The sequence below is a fragment of the Sycon ciliatum genome, chromosome 6 (assembly GCF_964019385.1).
Source record: "Sycon ciliatum chromosome 6, ocSycCili1.1, whole genome shotgun sequence".
In the NCBI taxonomy this organism is placed as follows: domain Eukaryota; kingdom Metazoa; phylum Porifera; class Calcarea; order Leucosolenida; family Sycettidae; genus Sycon; species Sycon ciliatum.
This window is the reverse complement of record NC_088648.1, coordinates 19054622-19080063: the sequence shown is the minus strand read 5'-3', so window position 1 is coordinate 19080063 and position 25442 is coordinate 19054622. Positions and strand designations below refer to the sequence as shown.

At 46.7% G+C, this 25442-nt stretch overlaps 2 protein-coding genes and 1 long non-coding RNA gene across 3 annotated transcripts; all 3 read left to right on the top strand.

The window, feature by feature from the left end:
- Positions 1 to 34: 34 nt before the first annotated feature.
- Positions 35 to 6462, top strand: LOC135820112 (adhesion G-protein coupled receptor G2-like). Its single transcript, XM_065333421.1, has 6 exons — positions 35 to 194; positions 915 to 1183; positions 1857 to 1902; positions 3384 to 3496; positions 4559 to 4680; positions 6297 to 6462. Exons 1-6 carry the CDS (start codon positions 35 to 37, stop codon positions 6460 to 6462), a joined length of 876 nt encoding a protein of 291 aa, XP_065189493.1.
- A 172-nt stretch (positions 6463 to 6634) lies between these two features.
- LOC135818884 (adhesion G protein-coupled receptor E5-like) lies at positions 6635 to 9620 on the top strand. The gene is made up of 3 exons (XM_065332081.1): positions 6635 to 7042; positions 7395 to 7464; positions 8205 to 9620. The coding sequence occupies exons 1-3, from the start codon at positions 6928 to 6930 to the stop codon at positions 8971 to 8973; spliced, it is 954 nt and encodes a 317-aa protein (XP_065188153.1). The 5' UTR covers positions 6635 to 6927; the 3' UTR covers positions 8974 to 9620.
- Positions 9621 to 23082: 13462 nt separating this feature from the next.
- On the top strand, positions 23083 to 25160 carry LOC135818883 (uncharacterized). Its single transcript, XR_010553801.1, has 2 exons — positions 23083 to 23453; positions 24618 to 25160. It is a non-coding gene; the product is annotated as an uncharacterized LOC135818883 (long non-coding RNA).
- The last annotated feature ends 282 nt before the right edge of the window (positions 25161 to 25442 follow it).

Here is a 25442-nt window from a genome sequence, read left to right as displayed (position 1 = left end):
CACAGTTGAGCAGTTACCATGGTTACGTGTGGGCATGAGTGCATTCATAGAGGAGAAGATTGGTGCTGTACTAAATTCTGTTGGGAGTACTCATGCCGAAGTTTCAGCACTAAAAATCAATCTTGAGGCACGCCTTGAGAGCTTTGAAAGTCGAATAATTGCTGCAGTGGAGGCATCCCATCAGTCTACGCTTAGTACAGTACGGGACATGGAAACAAGCATGGACTTCCTGTCATCAAAGTATGACCACCTCGAGACATCCTCTTTTCGCGTGGTATCGCTCCTCTGTTGGATTTGAGCGATCCTACGATACGTAGAATTGTGAGAAAACAAAAATCGACTGCATTTCACCACGATCAGACCGACCAAGAGAGGCCAGTGCAAGAGAAGATCGCCACCATATCATGAAGTCAATGGCGAATCGCCTCAATCCAACTGAGAAGCTCTGCAAATTGCTGGGCTGAAGCAGCACGACGTCGAAATCCCCCCCCCCCCCGTCTCTCTCTCTCCCTCCCTCCGTTGCTCTCTCTTGCACTATCTCGTTGTCTCTCTCTCTCCCTCTCTCTCTCTATCTCTCTCTCTCTTTCTCTCTCTCTCTCTGTCTGTCTTTCGTTCTCTCTCTCTCTCTCTCCGTCCCTCTCCCCGTCCCTCTCTCACTATCTCGTTCTCTCTCCACCTTTCTGTCTTTCTCCCTGTTTCTCTTTCTCTCTATCTCTCTCTACGTCTTTTGGATGCTGATTCTTTGACCGTATGATGGTGGTGGTGTTCTTATGGGTGACGAAATCGCAGTCTCCCTGAGTGTAACGTGAACAATAGATTGTTTTTCACGTGGCTGATTTGCTATGTTAGTGAATCGTTGAACAATATTCCAAGCAGAGTTGCACTATGTTCTTATGTGTGTCTTTGCATTGCAGAGAGCAGATCCAGCGTGGCCTTTGACATCGCCGCCAGCACAATCAGCAAAGCGACTGACTTGATATCTCTGTCGAACCAGTCACTCTGCAACTTGGCTTCAACACAGTATATACTGTACAAAACGTCAGCTCTCTTCCAAGACTCCAATCTTAGTGTGAACACTTCAGTCAGTTCAGAGATAATCTCAGCCCAAGTTGGTGGTGTACGACTGAATAATCTGAAACAACCAGCCCTGATGTCCTTCGAGCTGCTGGCTACAGCAGATGCTGTAAGAATCCTACCTTTGAATATGTGTGTTTGAACATTTGTGTTTGAACATTTTTTCCAGGAATTCAATGAGATAATCTCTTCACCCATAAGCGATGGCAGCATGGAAGCCGGTCCCCTGGGCTCCTTTGTACTGAAGTTTTTCATTTCCTGTGAGACATAGAGAGCCATAGACTCGTTATAGCGACTTTGAACCTGTCACCTGCCCAAGTTATGAACCGCTACGGTGTAATACGAATCGCAACTAGAATAATGTTATTATTATAGCATCCAGAGCGCTGAACACATTCAGTTTCCTGATTGAAAATAATTTTTTGTATCATGTAACTCAGCACCTTTCCAATCACTATACCCTTACTTGAATCTATCCTCGAACGAGGCCGCGGGTGGACCTAATTGATCCACTCACTTGAATGCGGCAATGCTTTATAATACTGATAATATGACGAGTTTGCATGAGAGGCAAAGGGTAGGTGTTTGTCAATGCATGTAGGTTCTAAGATGAGATATGATGTAGGCAAAAGAAAACTGAATAGTTGTACAATGTTACAGTGATGGAGAGTTACTCTTAACTCGTTTCCATATGTCCTTTATCCTTCCTACAGTTGGACAATGAAGGATGATTTTGTTTATTTCACTTATCAATACATGTATGTGTCTGTGCTCCTTCTCAGGGTGTGGATGATGTCTTTGAGTGTGTCTTCTGGGACTTCGATAAAGGTATAAATATTACATCTATCAGCGTCGGTTTTTCAGAAGTCTGGAGCCGAATTTGCAGGATTGCATTGTGCACTTTGCTCAAGAAGTAATAATTTTAAGATCTCTACAAAGTATCATGGTGCAAAGGCCGGCAAAAAGGCAGGGAGGCAGGTGGCGATGGCAGCCGGAGCAGTGGAACCGGCCGGAAACACACACACACACACACACACACACACACACACACACACACACACACACACCTTGACCTTGACCTTGATCTTGCCCATTGCGTACGCGATGATAGCGAATGTCGGAAAGTTCAAGTGGTAACACGAGCGCAGAACTTGGCATGTCATTTCAGGTCTCCTGGTCGACGAAACGGGCGTCCACAGACACAGAGAAGAGGATCAGGAGCGGGCCATGGCGGTGGGGTGCTACTCGCAACTCGTTTCTAGCCGGGACGATCTTGGCAACTCTCAAGCCAGGTGGTCACGCCGAGGTCCGCCTGGTCAGTCGACACCACATCTCGCCACCTCTTCTTCGGGCCATGACGAGGACGGGGGCAGGCAGTTTGCCGAACAGTAATTGCTTCGGTGTGCGCGAGTCGTCCACCCTGCTGACATGGCCCACACACACATTGGCAAAAAGGCACAGGGAGGCATGTAGCGATGGCAGCCGAAGCTGTGGAAGGGGGGGGGGGGGTAGAAACCCACACAACTGCAGGTATCCGCATGCAAACATATTATATGATTACATGCATGCACACACTGACACACACACACATGCACACACACGCACACACACAAACACACACACGCACACACACACACACACAATGATGATGATGTCAAAGATGAGGAGGATGAGGAAAGTTATGGCTATGAAACCCCATAGACAGCACATGCATTATAACACACACACACACAACAATAACATAAACAGGTCGCATATTGCCTGCATAAACAAATCAAATGGGGTCATGCATCTGTCAATGATCGTTAACCAGAGTTTCTTGTTGGTGGCGAGGTTGAGGCATTCCTGAATCGGCACATTCAGAGGCTTGAGGTCTTCTTTGATGTTGTCGACCCATCTTGTGAGATCGTCCACGGGGGCGCCTGATGTCCAAATTCTTGAGGGCTAGCTGCAGTGCCTTGTAAGAGTCCGGTCCTTCCCGCGCAATGTGCCCCAGCCACAGGAGGCGCCGCTCACATGCATTATATATATATCTGTTGATATCTTGTCAATGGTCGTACTAAAGTTATTGATCTCTTGTCTGGATATTAGATAGTTCTCTCAAATTCAGGCTAAGCATTTTACTCCGGATGTGCATGGAATGGCCAAATTGCTGGTAATTAATGGGTGTTGGTCATCATACTCAGATATGCGTTAACTCCGCCAAAAAGAGTACAATAATTTCATCTAGAGGTAAATATGAAATTACACATGCAAGCATGCGGATGAACCCACTCATTTGCGTGTTTTGTTTGCTCAACCCTCATTAGATGATGGCAACGGTGGATGGAGCAACTTGGACTGCAATACAACACGTGATGGTGCAATGTGGAACAGGACCATTTGCCAGTGCAGTCACCTTACCAACTTTGCTGTGTTGCTTGTGAGTTTTACTGCTTGTGCTGAGAATTGGATGCTTTACGCGGCCATTTCTTGCAGCTTACACAGACTAACCTTATAATATCTCAAATGGGTTGTTGAGTAAATTCGTTGTCCGCCGAGTCTGGCTGACTGTGGAATACCGTTGTGTATGACGAGGTAGAAGAAATGCAGGAAAGAGAACGAGGAACCATGCGTGACAGAAGAGGACAGATCTTGATCTTTACAAAATTTGTAATAATGATTTACGTGCAACAAACGCATGTACGAAGTCACTACATTACACCTCCACCAGTGATAAAGTCGAGAGCAGTTCGCGAAGAACGCCGAACGGAAAAGATCTTGGAAAGAAAAAGTGAGCGAAGCACACAAAGCGGAAAGACGGGAAAGAAACTGTACAAAGAAAGCAAATACGCGTGAATGTGGAATACGGTGGTGTATGACACGTGGACACAAGGTCCGAATAATGGCTATGGGTAATACGATCATGTAGCCTATCAGTTCTAAATACATGCATGATGAGCTAGGCAAAAAAGCATAGCGTAGGGGCCTGAGTTGTCAAGCTCTCTCGGTCTTTGGTGCAGCTCTAGCGCTATGAGGTTTATGATTTCCCTTTTCTTAATTTCGTATTTAGCGCTTTTGGCATCATTATTTTCTTCTCATTGTTTCGCAGCAAGTTAACCTTTTTTGTGGCATTCTCTAGCTTCTGCTCGTTTTGCAGTCGTTTTTGTGCCCCCCCCCCCCCCGCCATCCATTTTACGATGCCTAGTTGCAACGCTGACGCTGAGACCTCTGGTCAGTTGAGTTGCTCCCAGCACATCGGTACGTCGGCCCTATATCCCCTATGTGTTGTATTTTTCCTTGTTTCTTTTTGTTTTCCGCCTGTTTTCCAGTGGAGCTGTGTTATTAGTAAAAAAAGAAAAAAATCATGTCCTGCATCATAATGGAGTCTCTGTACTTCCCTCTCCCCTCCTCTCTCTCATCTATCTCTCTATCTTCTATCTATCTTTCCATCCACTTATCTCAATTTCTACTGGTATCTATCTATCTCTCTGCGTGACCCTAGACACGGAAAATACCACTGGAGAAAACCGCTGCAGTGATTGGACTGAAATATGTGTCCATGGTCGGCTGTGGAATATCCATGGTCAGCCTTTTGGCCACACTCTTTGTTATTGCATATATACCGTAAGTACTGGAGTGCAATGTTCACAGTGCAATAAGTACTCAGATGGTGAGCCAAGGAAAATATATGTACTAAATGTAAACAAGGAAAACGGTGGGGCACAAGTTATGCGTTAGGGTCCAACAACTAAACTAAACGGTTTTGAACAGTCACAGACTCAGATGTGCACAAGGTAGCAACAGACCGACCGTTCTCCTTGTTTCCATTTGACACAGTACAACTGTGGAATATAGCTGGGTCGTTGCAATGCTGATTTTCATGCTTCTTAGAGGGGAAGTATACCCTAAAATCAAATTTTCACCAGCTGTAATCTACGGGGTGCTGAGTCGAATGGTCTTGGTCCGAGGAAGCTGAGACGCTCTTTTCCTCCTTTATTCCCAATCGAACTCGCTCACTTGTGACTGCGCCCTACTAGATAGGGATTTGCATGCAAAAAATGTCACTAAAACTCCGTTTCGTTCTTATAAAAGCACGGATAACCGCGATTGGTCCATATGTTGTAGTCTTTTGGCCACTGAGTAGACAGTTTTGGTCCGAAAAGGCTGCGATGCAGCGTTCGGCCCTTATTCCAAAAAGAACACAGTTGAGTAAGCAGTCACTTGCTCATGCGTACACTAGTCGCCTGGTCACCGTGCCTGCAGGCTACAATTTTCATACCAAGGTTCAACTCAAAAGTTCAAAGCAGGGAGTCGTAAGAGGCTTTTACGACTCCCTGGTACAAAGGTTCAACTCGGGTGATAGGAACGGGCCAAAACAGGCTGTAAATTGTATCCTGATGGCACGATGACCAGGTGACTTGTGTGTGCATGAGCACGTGACCGCTTACTCAGCCGTGTTTGATTGGACATGAGGGCCGAGTGCTCCATCGCAGCCTTTTCAGACCAAAACCAGTCGACTCAGCGGCCAAAATTCTACAACATATGGAACAATCGCGGTCAACCGTGCTTTTATAAGAATGAAACGGGGCTTTTAGTGACTTTTGCATACAAATCCCTATCTAGTAGGGCGCCGTCACCCAATGTCGGTGTAAGTGCGTGAGTTCGATTGGGAATAAAGGAGGAAGGGAGCGCATCAGCTTCCTCGGACCAAGACCATTCGACTTAGCACCCCGAAGACTACAACTGGTGAACATTTTATTTTAGGGTATACTTCCCCTTTAAATGCAATCATCAGGCAACAACTCTGCCTCTGTGCTAATCAGTACTTTCACATCACTGCACGCATCCTCCAGTAGGTAATATGAAATTATTTTATCAGTCTCTCAGAGTTGATACATTAATGCAGTGATGCAATGCTCATAGTGTCCCAGTTTCTGTGTATGCTCTATTTGGTGCCTTTAGCCACTTTGTTTTCAACTAGAATTCATTGCAGTTGGCCCAGCCAATCACTTTGCACTCCACTCATGACAATTGGTTTCATCCTTCATCTAACAATCGGAATTGCATTCTTCTCAAAAAACATTCGGCTTGTGAGAGGGAAAAGAAAGAGTGAAATAGGGGAGGTGACGTAGCTCGAGCAGAATTACTTTGCGATTATGATGTTGCCAAGGCAAAACTGTATTCTCCAAGTGACGAAGAGATGTGTTTGCATGGTTTTCTTTTGCCTCTCTTGGTTTCAGGAGACTGCGCAAAGGCGACCACCACCAAATGATCTTCGGCCTGTGCCTAACTCTATTTCTCTTTCTGGCAGTTTTCACATTCGCACTTTACAACCAGAAGTTGACGGAGAGTGTCGTAGGCTGCAAATTGGTGGCAGTAGTTTTCCAGGGACATGTACATGTATGATGATTACTGTACAATCATGTACAACTACATGTACATAAGTGTATACATAATAGGTGTGCTGGTAAATCCAACAATTTTGAAGCCAACAAAAAAGGAAGAAAAAGCCCCCCCCCCCCCCCCATTGGCTGCATTTTCTTGCATGTGTGCCTTTATAATAATATCCATCACCATAGGCATAGGTTCTGGTACTTCTGCATGACAGGTACATGTACATGTACTTGACTGACAGGTACTTGAAATAGCTGTCAAAAGCCCAGAAAGTCGTTATTCAAGCAGTGAATATGACCTCGGGGCACTAAAAGCATGTCGCTATACGCGAATTGTCGTTATTCAGATAGTCGTTATATCCGAAGTAAAATGTATACAGTTAGATGGGACTTTGCTCTGGGCATGGAAATTCGGTCGTTATTCGCGAATTGTCGTTATATCCGCAGTCGTTATTAGCGAAGTTGACTGTATCTTCTAATGTGTGCGTTCATGTGGATGTCAGTGGATGCAACCTTCCTCTACCGGAGCATTGTGATTGTGTTTGACCAGTCAGGATTGAGAGAAAAGCAGCTACTCCGTGCATCTATATTTGGCAAGTGTATTAGTCTATTTTGGGCCATTTCTGAGGGGTTTGGGCAATTTCACAGGTTTAAATCATCGTTCTGGGCTCTTACCAATCTACTTGCATAATCTCTTCCATAATTAAAGAAAAATCAGATAGATCGAATTTCAAGAATAATTATGTTGGTACATGGTATTACTCCAAAAAAATCATATCCAGGCTGCTTAGCTGCTTCGAACTGCAGTTTTACTTCGTTTTCAATGAACTTGTTGGTGTCGTTATCATTATAATTATAACCGTAGGTGTTCTCTGTTGCCGTGGGAATATCTGAGTTATACTGACTATTGGTTGGGATTTATTCCTGTGCTTCTGCTGTCTACAGTCGTACCATTCGTTATTGTTTGTGCGGCTGTGGGTGCAACAAACGCTACTGCATACGGCGGGGATGACATGTGAGTTGCCTTTTGTCAAGTTGGATATTTGAATTAAGTGTCTGTACCGGATAGTAATCTTGCAAATTGTTCTTGTATGTCTAGTCTTTTTCCCGATTCAGGTGACCTGTATACCCGTTCATCCCTGATAGTCCGGCTGGCCTTTCCGAGACCGAGTTTGCCCTAGTTCAAAGACTCTAAATTTTATCTGCATATCGTACCCGTTTTCCGTACATGTTGCCATGGTGCTCTTGTTTCTTGGTGTGAAGCTGGGCCATAAATCTGAATCCTCATCCGTTGGCTTTCTCAGACATCAAATTGGGCAATGAAAAATTCGATGTTTTGCTCAGTACTGGATGTACACTTTATTTCACCACACCTGAATGACTGACCCTGTGCAAGACACACGTCAAGTTGTCCGTTTTGAGAGAATGGACTGTAAAGAGGAGATATTCTATGACATCAGCTGATAATTAAAACCTACATTCAACTAAGTTCCTGAGAGCTTCTCAAGGGCACAGCGGGTTCCCGTTGTAGGGGGGTGCACGGCATGTGAAGGATGGCTGGTGCATGGAATTATGGTCATTATTATTACGTTGAAGTTGTTAGGGGTGCACATGCCGTCCCCCACCCCACATCGTGCTCCATGCAAGCTATGCGCCGGCTTCCCATCTTAGCTGTAGCTCTATGAATATTCACTCCATGTCGAAACACATTTCTTTTTCTTACCCTTCATTGTTCACTTGCTTGCTTTTCCACAGATGCTGGATAACCGTTTCCGGAGCATTTTACGGCAGTGTTGTAGCACCAATGGGAATGTCACTTCTATACAACACCTGTATCCTCGCTGCAGTTGGCTTCTCGTTACACAACCGGGAAAAGAAATTGGGCGCAGCGAAGAGTGGCAAGTCCAAGGAGGTATCAATTCTTGCCATAGTCGTCTGCTTGTCTGTTCTCCTGGGCTTGACGTGGATGTTCGGATTCTTTGTTCTCGTTTGGGATGAGATAACTCTCCAGTATATCTTCACCATACTGAGCTCACTTCAGGGATTTGGTATCTTTGTCCATGTAGTCAGGGGAACGGAAACCAAGAAAGGATGGACAGAGAAGTGGACTTCAAGCAGCACGCGCACGACACGTACAAGCACCGGGTCAACGGGATTCGGCAGTAATTTTTTCTCGCTGAAGCGGTTCACCATGGATGATTTGGGCAAGCTGAGCACACTGCCGCACCGAGCTAAGACAGCCAAGTCGAGTGATGTCAACACCCTGCCAGCACAGAACGAGTCTTTGGAAATGGACAACATGGCTATCGAAACTAGCCTTGACACCGACACCCTGTGGGCCTCATCACCAGCCAGTGTTCCCACTTGGAGGTCCCATACCCCATACTCTGATGCCACACAACCGGCGGTTTGGACTGAGAAGCATTCCAACAGCATGATGCAGGAGAGTCGACTTGCTGAAGAAAATGATGCTGAAATGACAGAGGTTTGCCATGTAGGCGATGGTATAGGGCCAAGAAAGTGACACATTTGGCCCAGAACCCCGAGAAGCCATCTTCCTTTTGGCGGCAGCGGTTGTCCAAAAACAAAGGACTGAAGCTGATGTCCAAGCCAAGAAACGGATTAGGAAAAGATGAAATTAATTATCCTAGTTGCCTGATGATCGTAGTGATACGTGAAACTCAGAGTTTCGGCACAGCTTCCAATCTCTCTTTTGTCTCTCTTGTGTGAAAATAATTATCTCAATTGTAATTATGCAATGAACCACATGTACATGTATGTACCTTTGGTCTGTGAAATTTATCTAAATCTTGCAGTTTCACTTCTATTTCAATTCGTTTGCAGCAGCACCCATTGTTTGCAGCAGCACCCATTACCTAATTTCCCTTATCACGTGGCACATGATTGTTACCCATACTCGGCGAATCAGCACTTTTCCCCCGCCGCGGGCAATAATATGTGATATTGCCTGCAAAAAGATTTACTTGCCCGCAAAAAATAGTTTATTTCAGTGATCACGTGTCTACGACTCTGCACGACTTGCAGTGCTAGTGTAGCATCGAGACGAAGATGAAATTTTTTTCGGAGATGTACATGTACTTGTACAATGTACGTCCCCGCACTGAACTTGGCCTCCGACTTCTGCCATGGGGTGTTTGCAGGGATCATTTGTACAGTCATGTTGGCAGCCTGACTGTCGGTTAGCTTGTGGACGAGATTCAGATTTTGCTCTATGTGGTACTGTGATCAAAAACAATTGTTTGAAATAACACAAATTCAGTTCAGCATCTTGCACTCAGTATTACATGTACAAGGTATATTCAGATCCTCACAAAGTGGTTGTGTGTGGCCTTCCTGCGCCACGCGAAACTTTCAGGGGTCATGTGTCCTCTGCCTTTAACTTTGCTTGAACAACAAACACAAGTCAGGAATGTTTTGCAATGAAAAACACAGCTATCTAGAGGTGAAAAAAAGAAAACAAATTGTGCTCAGAATTACACACCAGGAAGTCGTCAAATAATTGCAGTACTGCATTTGACGACTTCCTGGTGCACTTGTAAACATGAAGAACCTCTTTCTGGTAGAATTCTTAATTTTTCAACTGAAAAGATGATTGGACTTCAATGGAAAGCCAAGGATATATTTATAGAAAAGAAAAGGATCCCTTGATCCTTAACTACAACTACAAGTTTCTACAAGTTACGCGGTCAGTGTTGTGCAATGTTATCGCATGAGCTAATTTTATCTGTAGCTGAGGAAGACCTGGCGTTGGCTGTGGAAATGGTGTTACCCCGGTCCCCCGACCCAGCGCTATGTGCACGGGTCTACGTTTTCAACAACCCTGGGACACGATATTCGCGGGCAGCAGGGGCAGGGCGAACTGCATTCCCCTCGTGCAGGACAACTAACACTAAAACGCAACCTTCTACTGTTCGAGGTCAGCAAAAAAGCTGTTTTCTACGTAGTGTGCAACGGCCCTAAAAATATAATCGAGTGTAAATTTGCGTGGAACGTTGCCCAGTTCTTGCGCCGTACATACGGAGGCTTACATGTACTTGCGAATCATGAGGTTCCCAGTTCAAACCTTGCGCTGAGGTAAAAGCCCGCCTCGGCTGGCTTTGATGGGAAAATCAAAGCTCGCTCCACTAAATATTAAATACGGAGTTCTAGCATGCTTTGATCGCCTGACCTTCAATGACTTCATTGTACATTTACATGTAGTATGATGTAGGCCCTGCTACATGTACATGTAGGTGCATTTCGATTGGTCATCTCCGTGCCTACAGTCTTGTGAGCTGTCAGAAGTATGGAGTCAAGCAAGAGTACGAGTGTGAGATTTGGCGATCTGTTTTTTTTTCTTTGCTCTTGCGATCTACTGCTTTTTTTCTTTGCTCAAGATTTTCCGAAGAAGAAGTAGGCTGGAAACTGATCACGATGTGTAGACACACTTGACACACGCTGACGGAGTACGTGGTGCCATTGACGACGGGCTTTATCGGCTCATCAAGGCCACCGCGGGAACGTCGCTCATTGGCTACAACCATAGAAACGGTACTGTAAAACCTGAATCAGCCATCAAGCCCTCCAGACCGTGTATGATGTATGGAATGAAGCAAGAGTACGAGTGTGAGATCGCGAAGCGCGAAGGGCTGTGATGCAGGCTGATCGAACAAGAGTACGAGGGGTTTGATTGCATTTCTTCTGACATGCACCCACGCTTGAAACTCATATCGAACTTGTGAATACTTCGCGAAGGGCTGTGATTGGCTGATAGAACATGAACCCGACCATTTTGATTGGATTTCTGACATGAACACGCACTTCCATCTTCATATCGCGCTTGAAAGCACGACTCTCAACCTTCTCTAGCCCGAGTCGATTAAAAAAAAGCGAGCTTGATCAGTTGTTGTTGTTTCACATCTTTATTCTCACGATAGCCAGTGGCCAATAAGAGATAATAGTGTAAGAAAGGAGAAAGAGTGAGGAAGAATTGGGTGGGCAGGGCGTAAGTGTTAATGACTACTTAAGTGTACGGGCAGGGGTGGTAGCCACACGAGCATACAGAGTTGTGTACTTAAAGGGGAAGTGCATCGATTTTTCGAGTATGGTCCAGAAGAAAGACAATTTGATATCTTTATATTTTGTATTTATTATTATTATTATTATCTCATGGCACATCATGATGACGGCCAGTAAAACTGAGACAAGGGTGAAAGCCAACCACAGCTATCGGTTCGAATGGCATATCTCTCGCTTCCATACGATAAGCCAAACTTGCCAAATCGCCAATTGTATACTCACGTTGCCATAGCGACCAGCGCAGTGATGACGTACGAAAGGCTTAGCTCCACCACAGAGAAGGTCGATCACTGCAGAATTTGGTCATTTTCAATTGGTTTATTGTATTCACGAAGTGAAAGAAGGGCTGTGTTCAATGCTGTAAGTGCAGTGAACTGTTTGTTAGTAGTCCTCTCGGTTGTGTACTGGGACGTGACACCGACAGGAGAAAGCTGGAGCGCGGAGACACCAGCAGACAAGCGAAAATATTGACGAACAAAATGCTGAAATCTTGGTTGGGACAAATGAGACGTTCAGCATTTCCCCCAACCAAGGACCATGCCGTTTGCTCTTTCCACTTCCTGAAGATGAATGTGATGCTTCCTGGCGACTCTCCTATCTCTCGTAATATCTTCTGAAGCCAGGTGAGACGACGGGTGGTGGAGATTGACGAATGAAATAATGTCGTAGGTTTGAAAGTTTGCTGAAAATGTCCCAGGAGAGACGGCGAATTCCAAGCATCTTGTCCTGGAGGAAACTATTTCCTAGGCACAGTCAGCCTAGGGAAATGCATGAGAAGGGCGACAAATAGTTCACGGCACTAACAGCATTGAACACAGCACTTCTTTCACATCGTGAATACAATAAGACAATTGAAAATGACCAATTTCTGCAGTGATCGACCTTCTCTGTGGAGGAGCTAAGCCTTTCGTACGTCATCACTCTGCTGGTCGCTATGACAACGTGAGCATGCAATTGACGATTTGGCAAGTTTGGCTTATCGTATGGAAGCGAGAGATATGCCATTCGAACCGATATCAAATTGTCTTTCTTCTGGACCCTACTCGAAAAATCGATGCACTTCCCCTTAAAGTGTACGGGCAGGGGTGGTCGCTACACGAGCATACAGAGTTGTGCAACAGCAGGGATATCTCGGATTTGATGGGAGTACGAGAAGGGATTTCGCGAAGCTGGGCGGGCAAGCAATTAAAGTAATGAAGGGCCTTGTACAGGGGAGAATGGAGACAGCGGTCAGTCCGCGGAGTTGGCAAGTGCCAAGTACGAGAGCGACGTAAATTATACGAAGGTTGCACGTTGCTAGCAGTATGCAGCGAGAGTATATGTGGTGGGGCATAATTATGGCGCAGAGAATGCGCGAAGAGTATATGTTTAACTTTAAAGCGTGAAAATAATGTTGGCCATTTGATGCGATGCGAAAGGTGAGAGTGTTCTAAGTGTGTGTAAAGGGGAAGGTGGAGACATATTCTGGCGGCTTTCCGCTGGAGTCGTTCTACCCTGTCAAGGGAAGTGTGTGACAACGGTGTGAGAGCATTGCTCGCATATGAGAATATAGGTAGTATGTATGTCTAATAGATGTGAGATAAAGAATCACTGGTGAGTGTAGACCTTAGTCTAAAAAGAATATTGAAAGACTTGATTGATTTTTTAACTATGTATTCAACATGCTCCGTCCAACGGAGGTCATGCTGAAAGATTATTCCGAGGTGTTTGTGTTTTTGTGCTACGGTAAGCGGACTATTCCTGAGGGTGATCTGGGGTAGCTGTTCAGGAGGGCGGTTATTGTGGTAGAACGGGAGGATGACTGTTTTCTTTGTGTTAACCAGCAGGTGCCATCTTTGAAGCCAGTCTCCAGCTGCTGTGACACTCTGTTGTAGGTTTCGGGTGCAGTCTTGAAGAGTTCTCGCTATGGAAATCAGAGCGGTGTCATCTGCAAACTGGCTACAGGTGGTGCCGGGATTCTCACATGCATGTGGAAGGTCTATGGTGTAGACGAGGAATAGAAGCGACCGAAGAACAGATCCCTGAGGGACGCCGGAAGGGATGTCGAGGAAAGTCGATAGGTCGCCATCCACCTGGACCCTCTGCCGACGCCCCAAGAGGTACCGTCGGAACCACTCCAGGGCGTCGCCCTGGACACCATAGTGGGAGAGTTTTGCTAGAAGGCCTGCATGCCACACACGATCGAAGGCCTTGCTTAGATAAAAAAAGCAGGCATTGACGTGTTTCCCGTCGTCTTTCGCAGTGGAGAGGGTATGGACGAGACGGGCAAGCTGCTTCTCAGTGCCGTCTTTCTCACGGAATCCGGACTGCTGGTTGGGTAGGTGGGGTGTGATGTGGTTGTAGAGGAGTTGATGTGCAATTTTTTCTTGGATTTTGGATGTTGTGCTCAAGAGAGAGATGGGTCTGTAGTTTGTGGGTTGGGTTGGGTCACCAGGCTTGGGTACTGGAGTAATGGTGGCATCTTTCTACTCCTGTGGGATTTCTCCGGTTTGGAACGATAGATTAAAGAGGGACGATAACGACGGTGCAAGTTCCTTAGCCGCTTCTTTGAGTAGGCGGTTTGGAATAGAGTCGAACCCTGGGCTTTTGTTGGTATCAACTCCGCGGAGGAGTTTTTCGACCTCAGCTTGGGAAGTCGAGATTTCTTGAAGGGGACTGAGGATGTCAGGGGTGGTGTTGATGGCTGGGGTTTGCTCATCCGCATTGGCCACGGACAGCTTGCTCTGTGAAATGAAGTATTCGTTGAGGGTAGCGGCTTTTTGTGCTGGTGTCGTTGCAGGAGTTGCTTGGGTGACGAGTTCGGGTATGCGTTGTTTTGTAGCTGTAGTTAGGTGCTTCATGAGGCGGTGTAGGGAAGTAGAGGAGGCTGTTGAGTTGTTTACGAAATCCGATTTTGCACGACGCAGGAGGGTGGTGACACGGTTTCTTTGGGCAGTGAACGTGTTCCAGTCGTCGGGCGAGCGTGAGTGAACGTATATTCTGTGTTTTCTGTGCTTATCCTTGATCTCTTTCAAGAGGCCCTTTGATATCCATGGTAGTGCTGGCACGTTCTTCCTGTCCCAAGGGGGGCGAGTGCGAGTAACTTGGCAGTGCTCTTGGGCGATGCTCAGGACTTTGTCGGGCCAGTATCGCCATAAGGTGTCAACTGGGTATGGGTCGTGTTCGTTTGGATGGTGGTTGAGATTTGTGCGTGAAAGGGCTTCTCGAAGAAGGTGGATAGTGCTGTCTGTCCATGACCAGAATGTGGTGCTTCTGGATCGTGGAGGGGAGTTGTTAATTATGGGGGGCATTTGATTGCTGATGTGGCCACTGATAGTAGTCTGATCGGATGCGCCAAACGGTGGAAGTGATTGGATATGAACATTATTGCTGTGGAGTGAGGAGATAACAAGGTCTAGACATGAGAGAGGTGTTTGTCGGTGGATGTATAAGTAGGGAATCTGACATGTTGTGTGAGGCCGTATGTGTGTAGAAGAGTTTGTATGTCGTCCCCAAGGCGATCTGTTCTGTCTGTGGTGAGCCATGCACTGTTCTTCGCATTGAAGTCTCCAAGTAGTAGGAGGTCGTCACCTTCGGCTCTAGCGGTTTTAATGCTTCTTTCCAGTTCCGCACAGAAGAGGGTGCCATCGCTACGGGGTGGTCGGTAAATGTTTGCACCAACGAGGGAAAGGTTATCGGTGGAAATTCTCGTCCATACGTATTCTGCTACTGTCATTGGTATTGTCAGTACCCTTGTGTTGTTGTTGTTTATTTATTTGACATCGCAAGGCAAACGGGCAGTTCCGCCCAATATTATGGAAGCGATGACAACCAGTAAGAAGAGTTAGAAATGAAGAGAAAAATAAATGAAAATAAAAATACGAAAATGGAAGTAGCAATGAGGGGAGGCAGGGTCAAGACGAGCAGAAAAAAATGGATCTCAAATTTACAAGTCGGATCATCGTAGCATGATTCTATCGAGCCTCATCAGCAGGTTACGAAAGCCATTACATTTAACCGAAGTAAAATACGCGTAGCATGCGTTTGAATTCACGGACAGATACTATGGACTTCATACAGTCGGGCAGGCCATTCCAGAGTCGGCAGCTGGCTAGAAGTGGTCGGCATACGCCAGAAGCACTGCGGGCCAGGGGGAGGGGAAGGTTGCGTCCCAATTGACCTCGAGTGGTCATGCCTGTCGGCGGGCCTTGCAATACAATTCGGGACGACAACAGCTCACTGACGATTCCAGACCGGATTATAAATGTCAGGAGTTGGAGCTTGCATTCTCCTCGTTCCAGCACTGGGCAGACACCCAGCCTGGTGTACAGGGGAAGAGTGTGGGCCAATGAGTGCTCATCGGCCACGCAACGGATGCAACGTTTATCCAGTTTGGCTACTGTGTTCCGCTGCTCAGCAGACAGTCCTGGGAGAAACGCATTCGCCGCATATAGAATATCCGGTATGACAAGGGCAGAGTAATACAGCATCGCCTGCCTCGCTGTTAGGCAGTGCCGGATCTGGCGGAGGATCCGCAGCTTCATAGCCGTGCGTCGGACGATACAGGTGACTTGCGGTGACCAGCGAAGATTTTCGTCCAGAGTGACTCCGAGGTAGCGAGCCGTACTGGTCTGGGCAAGAGGCGTGCCAGTGCAAGTAATGTGGAGGTCGAGGTGTGCCTGCCGTCCAGCTTTGATTGCAAGAACTTGTGTATTTCCGGTGTTGAGGATAAGCCCTTTGGCATGGAGTAGCCTGGCGACAGCCGACACTGCTACGGAAAGGGTGATGTTGATGGCGTGAGCGCTAGCGTGGCTCAGGTACAGCATGATGTCGTCCGCGAACATTAGTGTACGCACCGGGTCAGCTACTGATGCGACACATCTGGTGTAGACCGCGAATAATATCGGTCCAAGCACGCTTCCCTGGGGGACACCGCACGTGCAAGCTGTTTCCTCTGAGCGTGTACCGTTGGCAGTGACCACACACTGGCGTCGTGCGCTGAGGTAGTCCGCAAACCAGTCCAGTGCCGTAGAGGAGACACCAAGTTCGAAGAGATCCTGGAGCAAGGTCTGATGTTGGACCTTGTCGAAAGCTTTGCTCGTATCAATGAGCACCACGCCGGTATGCAGGTGCTGGTCTGCGGCTTCGTAAAATTGATCCACAGCCAACAAGACTGCGTCCTCTGTGGAGTGATGGGCTCGGTGAGCGAATTGCTCGGCAGGAAGGAGGTCATGTTCGGTTAGAAGCACACAGAGCCTTTTATGCACAATCCTTTCCAGGATCTTTGAAACAACCGGGAGCAAAGATATAGGGCGGTAGTTCTTAGCAGTTTCGGGGTCTCCTGCCTTGAAAATGGGGCGAATATGGGCCAATTTCAGCATCATCGGAACCTTTCCCATGGCCAGCGACGCGTTCATCAAGATAGTTAGTGACGGGGCCAGGACCCGAGCCCAGTGTCGCAACACATAGCAGGGAATTCCGTTGCTACCCGTGGCCTTCCTCTCGTCTACCTTCAGTAGGGGAGCAAGAACTTCTTCGCATGTGGCTGGTTCGAAGCGGTTCAAGCCATCTGCTATGCCCGGTCCCTCAGGTTGGGATAGGACATCAGGTCGCTGCAGATCATTGGGCATTGAGGGCGGACGCAGTGAGCCGAGTAGGAGTTGACGATTTCTTCCGACCGCAGAGGTCGTTGAGGACCTTCCAAGCTTTCCGGGGGTTGAATTGACACGTGTCCAGTAGTTGTGTGTAGCAGGATGATTTCAGCTGACGAGCAAGCCGCTTTGCTGCTTTGCGGGCATCTGAAAATGTGTCGTAAAGTTCCGTGTCCGTAGGTTATCGGAGCCAACGATGGTGGGCATGATTTCGTTCGCGGACTGCATCATGGTAAACGGCCGTTTTCCATGGGGATCTTGTAAGAATCTGATGTCTAGAGCTGGATAAACGGTGCTCCTGGACAGGAGCATGCCTGTCAAGGAGTGAGGTGAAATTGTCATACCATAGCTGCCACATATCTTCCAAGGATTTCGTCGTGCTGAAGTCTTCTAGACGAGAGTTGACCAAGTCCTGGCAGAGCTGCGGAAGGTTTTATTTCTCTAGTGTTTCGGCTAGATCTGAGTACTGGCACGGTTGGCATTTCGAAGGCAAGGGTAGCCAAGATGGGGAGGTGGTCACTGAGGCTATGCGGGAGAACGCGGCAAGAGCCCACTGCACCGTCCTCAGCCAATAGGAGGTCTATGGTGGTTCTGGACCCACCACGTCCATGTTGTCCTTAAAAATCGGGAGGACGTATGCGTTGTACAGCCTCATCATGGTGTTAGTTGTTAGGTGCTGTCGCCGGAGCCAAATCTCTTTCATGCGCCCACATGCCGCTGCGGAAAGGCTAATTCGCCGTGTTACATCATAGCATGATCCATACAAGGAGCCAAGTGTCTTTACCATTCTCCAAGGCTCCTGACCGCGAATAACGAACTGGTGTGTTACTGCTGACGGTGCCGTTGGTTCTAGGTATTTTCTGATCCATTCTGTTTTTGTAACGTTAACTTTTAAATCCCATGTGTTGAAGGTGCTCTCCGCAAGCAACAGAAGCAGGTCAAGATAGGCTTTGGACGTTGAAATAAAGTCTACGTCATCAGCATAGGCTGTTTCTGCCGGTAGGTGTTCATCTGCAGCTGGTCTCGGTGGCAGGACTGAACGAAAGTCACGCAGAGCGGCTTCGAGGTAAACTGTAAATAGGACCGGCGAAAGGCCATCTCCTTGAGGAATGCCTTTCGTAGTTGGAAAGGCAGATGATTTTGCTGATTCCACCCTGATGAGGTTCCGAATGAGGCGTAGCTCATCATCAGTTGCAATATGTTGGCTGCTCGGCACACTGAGTAGCTTGTTTCTGTTCACAGTGTCAAATGATTTACTGAAATCAAGGCCAAGAACATGAATTTCAGTGTCAAATCTTTCCACAAGAGACGAAAGCCACCTCTTGCACCAGACTAAGTCCGCCGTCGACCGGTTGCAGCTGTTAAGATCAGGCACAGTCACAATGGGACGAGCGGATCAAGTCGACAACGACAAGGGATCTCAGAAGTTCGATAGAGGACAAGGTAAGGCAAGCAAGACAAGGCAAGCAAGACTAGGGGGCCGAGCAAATGTTCCAGCAAGAGCTTATCTAGGGCCTGGGTAGCTATGGAGATAAATGTGCTAAAGCGCGAGTCGAGCTACCCAGGCCAAAGAAAGAAAAGATTAGGAAAAGCAACAAGGGCGAGTACGAGGCTGTGAAGGTGAGTACGTCGAGTGCGCGCCTGAAAAGGTGAGTACGAGAGTGAATGTGAGTGCGCGCCCGAAAAGGTGAGTTCGCGCCTGTAAAGGTGAGTACGAGAGTAAAGGTAAGTTCGCGCCTGAAAAGGTGAGTACGAGAGTGAAAGTGAGTGCGCGCCCGAAAAGGTGAGTTCGCGCCAAGGCGCGCAAGGTGAGTACGAGAGTGAAAGTGAGTGCGCGCCTGTAAAGGTGAGTACGAGAGTGAAAGTGAGTGCGCGCCTGAAAAGGTGAGTACGAGGTGATTCGTCATTATTTAACACGAAAGTAAAAAAGCCTTCCGTAGGGTTCGAGGAGCGAATCTTTCCATTTCTTCCTCCAAAAATGTAATACTGATGTCCTTAGATTGCAATGGTGGGTTGTTCATGCACATATTCCTTGGTGTTGGGAAGCAGGGGGAAGTTGAAAAATGGCAGTTTTTCCGCATATTATTTGTTGTGGTCATTTCTTAACATCATGGTAAAATAGGCCTTAGCAGCACAATTTCAAGTCAGTTTTCAATAGAAAGAGACCCTACGTATCCAGGATGGTCCAGCAAGACTGGATCAAGATCATGTTGATCCAAATACAAGCCATTCAAGCTTCCATAGCAGTAGGTGTATCACCCTGATTTTATATGCAATTGTGATCAACATCTGTTAGTAAATTCAGTAATTGCCAATGTGTGGCCATTACCAGGGCCAACACACCCCATTCCTCCTTCCCAGGCGTCGTTTCCAGTATGTATCTATCATATGCTTCCTTTTCAGCTAAATATATTGTCACTGGAGGTTGAAACCAGCGGCTATGACTCTCTTAAACTCTATTTTACCGTAAACATCGCGCACATGCAGACTGAAAGCTCTTGCAATGTCACTTCCTGAAGGAATATCAGTCTCAATTTTGGAGGCCAACTTGACAGAACATTGACAATGGCAATGGCAAAAAGAAATTTGACGTGACTTTTTGCAGGCGCTGGCAATGAGATATTTTACCGATTTGTTAAGAAATGACGCAATGTTAAAAAATTACGAATCACCTCGTACGAGAGTGAAAGTGAGCGCGCGCCTGTAAAGGTGAGTTCAAGGGTGCGAGTGCGTACGAGTGTGCGAGTGCGTGCATATGTGAAATCGTGAACCTAACACAGCGAAAGCCAGACTGTCCTGGTGACAGAAATTTCTCCACTCCCGGTTGGATTCTATTCAAGATGATAAGAGAGAGGCACTTCCTGAGTGAGGTTAGCAAAATGATCGGACGGAGGTTAGCAGGAGGACCTTTCGGTTTGCCAGGTTTCTGCAGCGGGATGAGGGTGCCTTCGCCGACTTCGATTCTTCGATGATTTTCAAATACGTTATTGAGCATTGCTCATATGAGATTGGCTATTGTTGGTCCGCTGTACTTTAGAAGCTCTCCTGGTAGCTCATCAGGACCACATGCACGTCCGTTCTTTAGGCATTTTAGAGCGCGAGTGACTTCGGCCTGGGTGATGGGATTGTTCAGAGGTCGCGGGATGCCTTCAAAGGCATCAATCATCATGTTGCAAGCCGGCCCAAGTTGCTCCTGAAAGTGCTTGGTTACTACTTTGGCTTTGCCTTCATTGTTAAGTATCTGCTTGCCATCCACACCGTCAACAACAATTCCACTCCCAATTTTGGATTGGAGCTGTTTCACTGCTCCAAACATCTGCGTATTATCCTTGAGGTCTTCAATTTGCTTCACCATTTTGTCCAGATGTTCTGATGCCAGCTGATGTGTTATCTTCTTTATTTGTTTTTGAATTCTGTTTCGTTCCTGCTGCAGTTGCTCACGGCTTGAGATATCCTGCACACTGTTGATGTCCATCCGATTTTTTTTCTGTAGCTTTGACAGCGCCTCCACCTCGCCAGTTGTATATGGCAGTCTGGACTTCGGTTTGTTGCCGAGTACGGTCCCAGCAACACCCCGCAGAGCATGGTTCAGGGAGTTAATGTTGAGGTTTGGCCCCGATCCACAGCAGAGCTCAGTTGCTGCTTCCTTCGTTTTCATTCCAAACTTGCGTCTTGTTTCACAGCTGCAAAACTCGACAAGATTCAGGGGTTTGGCTGATGACTGTTGACCATGGGCTTTCCATACGCAAGGCAGTAGTTTTCGTGAGAAACAGCATAAGACAAGGCGATGATCCGATGATGTCTCAATTCCAGCATAACTTCTGGCATCCTGCAACAATGACTTAGTGTTGTGTTTACACAGGATAAAGTCTATTTGATTATAAATTGGGGTTCCACGAGGTGTCCTGCCTTCCCAAGTCGTGAGGTGACGGTTGGGATGTTGAAAACACGTGTTGCCAAGTACAAATCCATTCATGTCAGCAAACTGCACAAGCGCGTCTCCGTTCTTGTTACGCAGCCCCTTCACATGCCTGCCAATGCAAGCCTCTCCGTTTCTGCGGGGTCCGACTTTGGCGTTGAAGTCGCCAAGGACCAACACAGGCGCGCTCCTCCGGAGGCCGTTGACGACATTCGTAAGTGTGTCGTAAAATTTCTCCAGCTCATCGGGATCCTTCTTGGTGATGGATGACGTTGTGCCGTACGCATTGACCACGCTGAGCAGTTGCCAACGATCCGCGGTCCCGTACGGTACATGAAATTGAGCGACAGCAATGCGCTCCGTGGTTCCGACCAGCCATGCGCTGTGCAAGGAATTCGCAAGCAATGGCCCGACAAGAAACCCCAGCCCTCGAGCTCGTGTCTCCGGTGTAAACGTCAGTAGCCGTTATCTCCCATTTCGCTCGTTCAAGTTCTCCAGTAACTTTGTTTCCTGCAAAGCAAGTAAGTCTAGATTGAATTTTTCAGCGTCGCGAACAAGCGCTCGCCGATTCTCAACTGAGGAAAGTCCTCGCGCGTTGAGGGTTCCAAATCTCCATTCTCATTTCGCCATTCAAAAAAATAATAACAACAATAATACACGGTGTGTGTCACACTCCATTGAAAGACAAAGCCAATGCTCTTGAGTGCTAGAGCTCAAAGAGCTTGAAGAGCGAAAAAAACTTCAAGTTGTCAGCTCGAAGCTCAAAGAATCTACAACGTTTGGCAGTACATAAAGAAAAAAACAATTCGTGAATAACCTCAATCTGCCTCAAACATATCAACGGCTCTTCATTGCATGTAAAACGACAATGCTCTACATAATGTCATATGCATTGCAAACTCTTTGGTGAGATATTGGAAGATTTGGAAGATTTTCGGCGATTCTCAAAGAAGCCCTCCAAAATCGGCGAAAAGCTTAGCGATTTCTCGATAAGTCTCGTTTTCGGTGAATTTTTCGCCGGCCGATTTGTGGATTTTACTAGTAATGATCTTGCTAATGGCTAATGTTTGTTTGAGAGGAGGTCAAAGGACACCAGTCACACGACCTCAACGCACTAGTACTACAAGTATCGAAGTAGAAAGCTCCAGCGATCATACTTGCAACAACATCATTGGTTCGTAAACGCACTTTGCAACAATATTTGGTAATAGTAATAGGTTTTTCATTTGACCCGACGAGACCACACGACGCTTGCAGATCACAGCACGAACAGTTCACCAGCCACACTCCACGAAAGCAAGTAATAGTACTCCTGAAAAGTCTTGTTTCGTTCCATAGAAATAATAACGGGGAACTCATCAGAGGAGAAGCAGTTGTTGAATGAAGGGGTTTAGCTGAATAATGCTATGAATTTTATAGAAAAGATATTGGCGCACTGAGGTGTAAACACTCAACTAACTCACATATGTGACATATGAACACAAAAGGAATAGTGCAGAATGGAGGTGTTCTGAACCCTACCAGACACAACTATCACAAGTGCTAAATCATTCACAATGAGAAGGAGAGGTATACAGAAATAGGTTGCGCTAGTTTACATGTCACAAATGGTACTGAGGTAGTGACAAAGATAGGTGACAAAGATAGGTGAAAAGTAGATGCCAAGTGAAAACCAACAAATCATCACGGACGTCTAACGTCACATCTGAAGATTGCTAGCGGCACAAGACAAATACTTCACAAACCTCGATAATTGAAATTCAGCAAGCGGTATGGTGAAAGGAAGGCTGCTGGGTGTGACATAGAACTGTGGGCTGCTGAGGCGACGTATTCATCTTGATCTTGACTGCAGGGTTGGCGTCTAACGCTATAATCCGAGCAGCAGATCAAATCCTTCCTTTGGTCAATGGCAGATTTCCTGGTCCAGGAGAGGTCATAATTCTTTGTTGCCATCTTCAATAGGTCCGTCAAATACAGTAGTAATAGGTTTTTCATTTGACCCGACCAGTCCGTGCGCCAGGCCACTGAGTGGGCCGTTTTCATTTTCCTGGGTCCGATCCCGCGGGAAAAAGTCTGCACAAAACTGTGTTGGTGAAGATGATGACGACAATGGCAGTTGGGGGAGAAATTTGGCAATTGTTTTGGCCTTTCTCGCGGCCTGTCTTCGCTCCTTTGCCTTTGCAGCAATGGAAGATGATGAGTTCAATGTTGTGCTTTGACGCCGAGTAGAAAATTTGAATCGCAAACGCCATCTTGGGCTTTATTTATGGAAGAAACTGCTCTCCACGATTTGCTGGTTTCGCCGACTGGCATCGAGAAGTAGACGAGCTGAGCTTTCCAAGAGCTGCGGACACCAAGCTCTCATGGCGGATCTTAGTAAGTACATATTGCTGTGTAGTGAGATGATAATGGTTTGAGTATTCCTGCCTGGAATAACCGATGGCACTAAGTGGAATCTCAAAATTGTTTTTAGTATTTTTACGAGCATAAGTGTTGCCTTGTTGAAAATAGCACAACAAGAAGAAAGAAGCATCCAAAGGAATACGATGTCATAAATAAATGTGTTCTCTTCCCGTTTAGTGTGCCTGTGCTTAGGTTGGTACTGTTGAGGAATCCGAAAGTGCGAAATTTGTATGTCTTGACACTCTGTATATTGTAAAATTTGCATGACATTTTAGTGGGTATGGACTTGTAGTTGTATTCTCTTGAGATGTACCCTCGTTGCTGCTGCTGCATGGCTGCGGATGGACATGCTGGCCTTAATTGCCATCAAGGCTTCTCTTGGTGTCATTGTAATAATAATTATATTCTCTGTCGATATTATCGATTAAAACGAACCGAATGCTGTCTCGTTTCATGTACGCCGCTGACGCAGCTCCACTGCATTCATATTTTGGTGGCTGAACCAAGAGTCCACAGCCCCAAGAGCATGCAACTTTGCACGAGGGGTCTGAAGAGGCTTACTGCCCACATTACGTAGCGACAAACTGGGGTACCGGCTGGGGCAGTGCGCAACGATCTGCTGTGGTTTTCAGATTGAAAGCGCGCTTTTTCTCATAAGAGCCTTATGAAGGTTTGTGTGCATGGTGTATCGCATGCAGACACTGCCTCGAACCTGCTGCGTTTCTGTGTGTAACCGATCCACCAGGGGTTAATAATCCGGGTTACGTCCTCTTGGCAGAACTACCGGCAGTGATGCCCAGCCATGCCAACATTCGAAAGCGCGATGCATGATATCACTTCTGCGACGCGATGCGCGACGATGCGATTGAGAAATTTTTCTGCAACTTATTGCAGTGAGTGCTGCTTTACTGGAACCAAAATATGGTTCAAGTGAAGCAGCACCCACTGCAATTATACTAATAGGGACAACCAAATCCACTTCCATGGAGTTCAGTGTATTATCTGTATAACATTGGAAAAGTGTAGTATATAAAAAGCGGAGCACTTTTTCCATTGAATTACCTTCTGTGTTTCATGCATTATTCCTACTGTCGTTAAAATGCTGCCTTATCTTGTGCGATCTGTGTGTCTTCTCAGCTAGATCGTGCTCCAACGCGTCTTGGCATTGTGTGAGAACAGCACAAAGAGGACCTTGGGTATTAACGCGTCTTGGCATTGTGTGAGAACAGCACGAAGAGGACCTTGGGTATTGCAGCCTTTCCGCAGAAAGGGAATGACTCGCTTCTTTGTGCAAGTGTGCAAACATCCATGTGTTCACCCAGTTCTGCTGTTAGCTCAGCCAGAGGATTATCGCAGATCTGAGTGTGACAAGCGATCAGCTGTAATAGCTTTGCTGTGAATGCTTGCACTGCTGTCAACTATTATCTATTCTAGCTGTGCCTCGTAGCACTTCTTGCAAAAGACATCATTCTATGCTATTGTCATGTTCTTACTCCTTGGAACTGCTGAGACCGTTTCATAGTGGGAACACTTCATCTGTGCCTGTTTGTCCATAACTGTCTTACATGTGCTGCAATGCCGCCTATATTGGCTCGGCGTGCACTTTTGAGCTTGTCCGCTACGTTCCGTTTCATACACTTCTGTAGTAACGCAATGAAGATTCTCATTGACACTCCTTTACACAGCCAGCGTATGTGGATATTAGTCTGTAGGTGGCTGCAATTTGGGTTTTTGTCTTTCGCCGTTCACTTTTTTACCAAAATATTCCAATATTCTGCATTTGTTGTATGTGTGCACTGGTGTCCAGACGAGTTGCTTGGCGTAACTCGCAGACAGGAATGCATACACGCCCAGGGTGTAGCTGAGTGGCATTATTACACCGTCCTGATGTGTTCATTTGGAGTGCTACATGTTTCCAGCTGTCCTCCATATACATGTAAATAGCGAGAAAAACAGAGGTTA